Source organism: Maylandia zebra, linkage group LG5, assembly GCF_041146795.1.
Source record: "Maylandia zebra isolate NMK-2024a linkage group LG5, Mzebra_GT3a, whole genome shotgun sequence".
NCBI classification, from domain to species: Eukaryota; Metazoa; Chordata; class Actinopteri; order Cichliformes; family Cichlidae; genus Maylandia; species Maylandia zebra.
The window spans coordinates 10,843,430-10,852,502 of NC_135171.1; the positions used below are offsets into that span (position 1 = coordinate 10,843,430).

At 40.1% G+C, this 9,073-nt stretch overlaps 1 protein-coding gene across 1 annotated transcript; it reads right to left on the bottom strand.

Annotated features, from left to right (window-relative positions):
• Nucleotides 1-334: 334 nt before the first annotated feature.
• On the bottom strand, nucleotides 335-8,181 carry ppp4r2b (protein phosphatase 4, regulatory subunit 2b). Its single transcript, XM_004567409.3, has 9 exons — nucleotides 8,012-8,181; nucleotides 7,291-7,372; nucleotides 5,352-5,522; nucleotides 4,298-4,391; nucleotides 4,179-4,216; nucleotides 3,992-4,066; nucleotides 3,762-3,902; nucleotides 3,373-3,677; nucleotides 335-1,779 (listed from the first exon to the last, which is right to left on the bottom strand). The coding sequence occupies exons 1-9, from the start codon at nucleotides 8,043-8,045 to the stop codon at nucleotides 1,409-1,411; spliced, it is 1,311 nt and encodes a 436-aa protein (XP_004567466.3). The 5' UTR covers nucleotides 8,046-8,181; the 3' UTR covers nucleotides 335-1,408.
• Between the last annotated feature and the right edge of the window lie 892 nt (nucleotides 8,182-9,073).

A 9,073-nucleotide genomic window follows, 5' to 3' on the forward strand; every position in this document is an offset into this window, starting at 1 on the left:
AGGATTTGCTTAACCAACTTATCACCAACACTCTGTGGCAATCTAAGCCATAGGTAGCAACTTCATTATTAAAAGGGCTGTAAAGCCGACAAGGATTCAGACAGAAATAATATACGGACAGTGTTAAGTCCAAATATTACACAACCATTTAGTGGGCTGGACTTCCTGCTCATTCACAAATGAGCACGCACACACACCCAAACTGGACCCTGGAAAGAACTCGCCCCTAAATTAACTAAAGCCATCAAATATATGCTTGTTGTTCACATCATCTACATATTCCTAAATAATTAATGCACAACATGAATGGTTAAGTGAGCAAGACCACCAACCATAAAAATGTTAACATTTATTGCTGTTTCTGAATACCCCATTGAAAGCAAAAGCATTCAGAGTATACACAGAAATTGTACAATTAGATATGGTTTCACAAAGGCAGTGAACACATACTGTATTACAATCTACAAAAAAATCTACTTTACAGAAATTTAAAATTCTAAATATCAAAAAGTACAGCTGCAGAAACAAGTGTAGAACTGGAACCAGAAAACTGCTCTGGATATCGGTTGGTGAAACAACATGGTGACATCACAATACAAAGAAAGCATCTGATCTTTGTACTTACAGCTGGTATTTGGAAACTACAACTGGCAGACGAAACTAAACAAAAAACAAATATACGTCAAAATAACTCATTGAAATGATCATAAATTATGTTGGTTTTATGCATCCGAAATATCATTTTACAAAGGACGCCTCTACAAGGTAGACCGTCATAGTACTGTTCAGTAGGATTGGTAGTGTATCAATGGGGGTGGGTTAAACAGGACACGGGGGGGGGGGGGGGGGGGGATCTCACATCTCTGGTGGAACACACGTTGGTTAGTTGGTTGCCATAGTTTAGGTCAGGAACAGATTTGCTGGTTTGTTTAGCTTACATGTGAAATTCTTAAATAATGAAGATCTGATGCAGCTCTGTTCTGACCCTGGCAGTGTGCTACACTACGGTTAAAGATTACCAATCCTGTAATAATGTCAAAATGGCTGGAGTGAGTGGCATTAAACAACCAGACCACCACAGAACTCAAACAACCCCAGTGAAAGAGACAAAAACAAAAACACAGCTGCAGAAACCAACCCCTTTTAGGGGAAACTTAAAAGCAAACTTAAAAACAGAAGAGAGGAAGATCAATAAAATATTCCAGTTAAAAAGAAGGAAAAGAAAAAAAAATTTTGGGATGCCCACATCAGTGCCAGGTAGCCATTTTGGAGGAGTGTCCAAAGCGTAACGAGGCGTTCTTCTTGTGTTTGAGGTGCTGTCCTCGTTCCCAGTGACAGTCAAGCTGGAGTCAAGGACAAGCTGGTTTATGGTCACACATGGCTGCAAAGGGAGGGGGAGGCTCTCAGTCTAGTCCTGCTCCATAGGCTCCTCGGTGTTCCCAGTGTTTAAGATGGCACTTCCCATATCGCCCTCTGTAGGAGGTTCACTTGTACTGCTGGAGGGAGTGAGAGCTACATCTTCACTGGCCGCTTCTGCTCTCTCCTCTATGCTACAGCTGCTATCGCTGCTGCTACTGCTGCTGATGACTGGGTCACTGTTGCTCTCCTCACTGTCTCTGCTGGTCTCGGGGCTTTCCAGGTCGCCTGTGGGTGCCTGCTGCTCTGTCTGATCCATGTCGCTGCCCTCATCCTCTGAGCCACACGGCACTTCCCTCTCGGCCTGCTCGGCCTCCTGGCCCGAGTCTGCACATGCATCGGCCGCCGTGCTGCTAGTTGGTTCTGTAAAAAGTGAAAAAGAGCAGAGGAAAAACTAAATCAAAAGTAGCTCCAGAGGGGGAGGGATGCACGCGATCCCAACATTACACTGGCGAGTACAGTATGAAGATATTTACAGAAAGAAAATTATATATTCTTGAGAATTCACTCTCACCTCCAATAATGCTTCTGCATTATAATAAATGAAATGTTACCTTTTGTATCAGTAAATGAACTCTTTATGTGGTTTACATCATTTAAAACTATCCTTTCGTGCCTACAAATAATTCCTTTTTACTTTACTTAACCATCTGTTCAGGTCTTGCTCTACGAGTACACATGCAGAGGTATTTGTAGGCCACTCTGGTCTAAACTACGTAATGCAAGAACCACAGCCACCACATTGTCATTGCAGTAAAAGGTACTGACAGCATCTTCAGGTATCAGCAGACCTGGCCTCTTAAACCTGGATTATATTGTGCTGAGAATACAGCTGGAGACCCAACGGCCAAGTGGTCATTCGTATTATACTCGTTTGATATCTGCTTGAAGTCCGATGCCTGGATTGTAATGCAAGTTCACCACAAAAAAAAAAAAAAAAAACAACAACAACAACAGGCACAGAGACGTCTGCATGAATCCTTTTGCTAACTGCGTAATGACGACATTTACACCAGTGGAACTCGCAGACTTGCGGGTGCAGAGTAATCCCTGCTTCATCGTTAACAAATCCAGCACCACTCGGCCCTCAGCTCGGCTGTCCCTCTCTTCTGCCAGCTGCCCAAATTACACACACTGTGCATCAAATTATATGGTATTAATAGGACATGGGGTCAGTTTTATTTTCAACGCTATTCCTTAGTTAACTAGTTAAACTACAGCTTACATCAATGTAGTGACAATTTGTGAAACTGGACTGGAAACTGGTTACAATCTATATCAATTCCTCAGTCATGATGTTGAATATTGGGCAGTAAAGTCACACTTTACACAGAAAGTACTGCTTGAATTGTTCAACAACCAACAAGAGACACCAAAACATGTGTTTGTGAAAAGTACCCTTGAAAATCTAAAAGCCACAAGTTGTCCCTTTATTGAGATCAAAGAAAAAGTACCAGATGTTCACACCTTACGTGTTATAGTTATATATGTCAGAGTTTAAGCAAACTCTGACTTTGATGCTTCATGTTGCAGTGTAAAGTCAGAGCAAGCATGTCATTTGTAAGAAAGTGAGTAGTCTCGCTTTTCTTTTCTTAAAACATAAAAACAATTACTTTTTAACCAAAATAGTGACAAGCTGTTTTGCCGTACCACGACTTGTTCTCCAGGTTCCCTATGGTAAAGTTCTGAAGCATGTTTTTGAACAAGGTAAACTATCACAAAGCATCTGAGCTGTTTCTGTTTTTAAACTCTGCAATCTGATTGTTAACTGGGGTTGGTTTAGTACGCTAGAAACCTGAACAGCCAATACAGCCAGCACATTTGCACAATCGCTTGTATTTTTCATTATCTACGTTTGTAGAGTCAGCTCGACTTTGTAGCCTCAAACTGCTCAGTACTAAATTTATTGCCTTAACGTCCACAACCAATGAACAAACAGCACTGAAGAACACCTACCTTGGTCTTCAGTGGCAGCAGCACTGCTAGAGGCTTCATCCTCCTTATATGCAACCTTTTCTTCTTCTTCTTCTTCTTCTTGGACCATGGCTTCTGCTTCTTTTGAGTGGCAGGTGGCATCTGAAGGCCTCAATGCATCCACCCCATGCTCCTCCTCTTCATCCTCCTCCTCATCTTCTTCCTCTTCATCCTTGCTGAACTTAAGTCTCTTCACCTCTTGCTGTTCAGCTTCCATGTCCTCTTCTGTTTCATCGTGTTTGTTCTTTACCGAGCTTCCCGGGGATCCGCCTGATGCCGAAACCTCACTAAAAATGAAATAAGAAACCAGAGATACACGTGAGACCAGCAGCTTTGATTGCGCTCCTGGTGTGTTAAGAATTCGGACATACCTGGAATCTTTGTCGCCATCTGGGTCCGTGTCAGTGTCTTTGTTGTCTGTGCTGTCTGGCAGACCATTAGCTGTTAGTGAGCTGGCCAGAGAAACTTTCGGTCTGTTCAGTGGTCGTGGAGTTCCTGGACCATTCACTTTCCTATCACAAAAGCAAACCAAAACAAATAAATAAATGAAAATACATATTTATTTTTTTAAATCAGGTCAATAATCTGTCCTCAACACAACCTCTCTGTAAACGCAGATGTACTTCCAGGAGCCATTACTCCATTCATTCTATTCACAGCACTGCATCCATTTTTTCTGCAAAAGCATGAAAGAGAAAAAAATATTAATGCATTATTAAAACCCTCTGCATGGACACTGAATGCAGATAAATATTCTATTAAACTCTAAACTTGAACACATCACTTACTCTGAGATTGGATGGACACAGCTTACCACCATTACGTTCTAGAGGGAAATAAAAATTTCTAAAGTTAATCACAGACATTATTAGTTGAAAAATACCTAACTTTTCTGTTCACGTCTTACCTTCTCCACCCCCCGAAGAAACTTATCTGTTCCTGTATAGTTCCTCTTAGGTTCTGTAAGTAGCTCACACAGGCGCTGGATCGTGAATGGGATTCTACAAATGGAAGCAGAGCAACAGATTCACCATACAGTGACCAGGACAAGTGTCCTTCAGAAGGTCCATGAATCTATTTTATGTGGTTCGTAAGTGGGAAGTCACCAGTTATAAAAATCAACAGGGAAGGACAGATAATATTGAGAAACACTGTTCTGAGCTCTAATAGTCTCCCTTTAAGAAATGAGATTCAACTCGGTGTTGATTGATATACCCCCAAATCACAACAGTCACCTCAAGGTGCTTCATACTGTAGAGTAAAGACCCTATACTAATACAGAGAAAACCCCAGCAATCAGGCAACCCCTTACGAGCAAGTTTTATGGCAACAGCGGGAAGGAAAAGCTCCCTTTAAACAGGAAGAAACCTGTGGCAGAACCAGGCTAAGAGAGGGTCCAGTTGGGCAACCAGTTGAAGAAGAGATGAAGAGAAACAAACTTAGTTGGGTACAGCTCTAGTTGAATCAGGTTTTGAACAATCTTTGTACTCTGCTAATTTAATCTAGTTTTACAGCATGGTTTTTCATCTAGAACTGGTCTTATGTGGTCTAGATGGTGCTGAAGGGTTGGAGGTGGGCTAAATCCCAACTCTGAAAGTAGGTTATAAGTAGTAGCATGGTTCCTTTAACTATAGGTTTAACAGCAAAATTGTGCAAATAACTGAACTAGTTGCTCAGTACACTCATTTATTTAAAGCTGCCAACCACAAATTAACTTGAAATGTATCCAAAATTGATGAATAAAAGTACTGTTGACACACATTATGCAAAATTCTGAAAGAAAGTGCAAACTGACTGGCCTGAAAAGACTTGGGCAATAGGAAATGCTTTCACAACAAGCAAAAAAACACGAAAGAAAGAAAAAGTGTATATGTGCACATATAACACACAGTGTAACCTTGCTTGGCTTCTCTATTGATACCACTTCTGCCTCACGTGTTCCACTTCAGCTCAGTACCCACCCATTGTATCCCTTCACAATCTTTAGAATTCTCTCTTTCATATCTTCAAATGGAACTGACTCCACATTGGGATTTGCAGGACCTCTTTGCTCAGGTGCTGAGGCTCTGAAGTCATCCATCACTTTCTCCAATTTAAACAGGAAGTAGTTCTTAAATTGAGACCATTGAACCCTAAAGGAAATACAGTGAATAATTAGAAACAGGTCAACACACTGGCAGAAGACATGTTAGAAGCTTAAAACAAGTCAAAGTTCAACATTTCCACCACTGTGACAAATGGCAGATAAATTAGAAACTGCAATGTTGTTAAAGTTAACAGACCTATGCTATATGAAAGAAATGGACCCTTCCACTGTATTTTTACAGTCTGAAATCTACCCCACACTTTTGTATTTTTGCGATTATCTAATAAGACCAGGTAATGTCAGATACCACAAATCATTTTGGAAATCAAATGCAATATTTAAAAAAGGGTCATCCATCCATCCATCCATCCATTCGCTTCCGCTTATCCTTTTTCAGGGTCGCGGGGGGCGCTGGAGCCTATCCCAGCTGTCATAGGGCGAAAGGCGGGGTACACCCTGGACAGGTCGCCAGTCTGTCGCAGGGCTAACACATAGGGACAGACAACCATTCACACTCACATTCACTCGCACATTCACACCTAGTGGCAATTTGGATTATCCAATTAACCTATCCCCACAAGCTGCATGTCTTTGGACGGTGGGAGGAAGCCGGAGTACCCGGAGAGAACCCACGCAAACACGGGGAGAACATGCAAACTCCACACAGAAAGACCCCGGCCTGATGGTGGAATTGAACTCAGGACCTTCTTGCTGTGAGGCAACAGTGCTAACCACCGTGCCGCCCAAAAAAGGCAAAAAAAGGTCAAAAAAAGGTCAAAAAAAAAAAAAAAAAAAAAGGAAAGGTCAAACAATTTTTAAAAATGTTAAAAAAAAACAAAACTTTATTGATTACTCTGTGAAAAGAGTAATTTTAACATGGCCTTAAAAACATGTCACCCCTAGACTGAATATGTGTTTATGTGTGTAGTACAATTTTTCCAAGGTTAGGTCTAGCTGCAAAAAAAAAAAAAAAAAAAAGGCATTAGGCAAACACTGTGGTTGATGTTTATCTGTTGTGTCAAATCAGTTTGTACTAACTATAAATGTATGAAAGTTAGATACTCCAAAACATCTTTAGCTTGACACCAAAACTACAACCACACACACTGACTAGCTGCTTCAAATCCCTGCAGAGGGCCCTGGACATCTGACACCTCCGTTTGAAAAAGCTCTTACAACACTTACAAAAAGAAAGCTAGTGGTCATTTTGTGTACACCTCTTGTCATTTGCCACCGTTTCCTCCTGCTGGCTTGAGGGGCTGCTGTCTGCACCAGCATGTGGAATTTCTGGTAGCAGGTCAATGCTGACCCACCACAAACAAACTCACTTCCTATCCCCAAAATACAGGTGAATTCCCATCATAGGTCTTTGTTAGTACCTTAAACTTTTCTCATTACAATATTTTAATAATTGTTCTGTTTACCATTTCCTTTTTAATCACCCAACCCCACGTGTTTATTTGGCCCATTTTCTTTAATCTTATGCCTTATGTAAGAATAACTCACTTAGATTTCAACAGTACTTACTACAGGATACTGCAGTAAGAAACCCTTATGATTTTAAATGATCCAATTATAAAAACACATGTTAACTAATATAACAGCAAATTGAAATTACTTATAGTCATGAAAGCTTTGAGCCACACATACTTTAGGCTGTTATCTCAAGTCCAAAAAGTCTATAAAATGTCATCATACAGGGCCTATTTAAAATGATAACACTTGTGTATTTGTGTGTGTGTGTGAGTGAGAGAGAGAGAGAGTAAGAGAGAGAGCAAAGGGATACAATAAATAGGTCTGTAGTTTTCACCTACATGGCATCGCCAGTTTTGGCGATATGGCATAGAAACTGTTCCAGTAGAGGAGATGGCTCCTTCTTTCCTTTCTTGTCGAAATCTGTTAAGATGAAAAATAAAATAAAAAACCCTGAGTGGCTTAACATGACCATTTAACTAGTGGAGGTGCACAGGCTTTGATTTACCTCAGCTTTCCCAACAGTTTTGATAACTCTGCCAATAAACCTGGATATTTTGTTTACTTTCAGTTATAATCTACTCTAGCCGACACGTAAAAAGCTGGTACCAGATCCCTGAGGAGTCACCCTATCTCGTTAAAGTTATCTATTTACATAACCAGTGTTGCTAATTCGCTGGCTAGCCTAAGTTTAGCATGTTAAGTTAGCCAGAAGACCATAGCCGGCAAATAACTGTACAAAAAGCCGGTGACAGTCGTCATATACTTAATACATATCTGTGAGAATATTATCAGTTACTGAGGGCAAATACATAAGAACTTTACAGTAAATCCAAAGGAATAAGTTGTATTTTCTCGTCGTTCTTTCATGACTAAACCATTTCCGTGAAACCGCTTATAATGCTAGCCTTAGCTAACGCTAGCCTCGAGTATCAGCTAGCTAGCGCCATTAGCGTGAGAGATACAATCCGATCATTTGTTACAAAAGAGTAATCTGGGCCGGACACAAATATCGTGTGGTCTCGGCCGATGAAAGAACAAGAGGAATAAACTGAGTATAACCTCTGAGAGCTTCTTGAAGCGAATCAATTTCCATCACGTCGTTGCCCTCTGTCAGTCTTGTAGATGTAAAAAAAAAAAGCAGACTGGCGGCTAGCTGCAGCTGCTAAGCTACAACCTCACAGACAGGCAAAGAGGAGGAAGCATTTTAATATGGCGCCGTGAGGTCACTGCCTGTTCGCTGAAACACACGGGGGGAGACAAGCGCTCCACTTATGAATGGAGGTGGATTTACACAAACAGACGGAGAAAATGAGACAATGTTTTAAGGGGCGACATTCTTTTAACACAATATCGACTTAAAACAGAATTTATACCAAAACAAATTCATCTTAAACATAAAAAAGTATATCAGAAAAATGTGAACCAAACTTGTAATTTAAATGTCTTTATCAGCACAAGTTTTGGATTTATGCTATCCAATACAATGCATGTGCATTTCTTTTTATTCGTGAAAAAAGGCATGGTTGGCTGAATGCCAATCTATTTGCGTTATGTAACATTATGATATACACATTTAGACGTGGGAAATTCAAGCTCAGCTGTATAATTTTTTAATAACAAGTGAATCAGAATGATTTCTATAAAAGTACACTGAACATAAAAAGATGCTGCATGTGAAATATCGATACATTAAGATGCTATGCACAGATACAATCTGGGACTGAGAGGCACTCATCACCATTTGCATACAGAGAATATTTACAAAGATATTTTTCTGAATCATTAGTTATGATACCTGACAATTTAAAATGTCGATTCTAAATATAGATTTTGTATCTTAAGTTAAATTTAGACTAAATTTAGGAGGGGTGTCAAATTTAGGTTTACCCACTGTGAAGCTGTGAACACATGGACCAGATGTGTATATGTGAGTTTGACAGCTGACATTCTTTAATTAACACCATCCCTGCCAATGACAATATATTCCAGCAATATGTTTTGCATATTCTGGGAGGTCTTGGATGATTACTGATTCATAAGTCAATGGAAGGTTTGAAACAATACTCTGACTGAGAAAAAGTCCATAATTTAAGAAATCCTTGATAATATTGTTTATTGTCT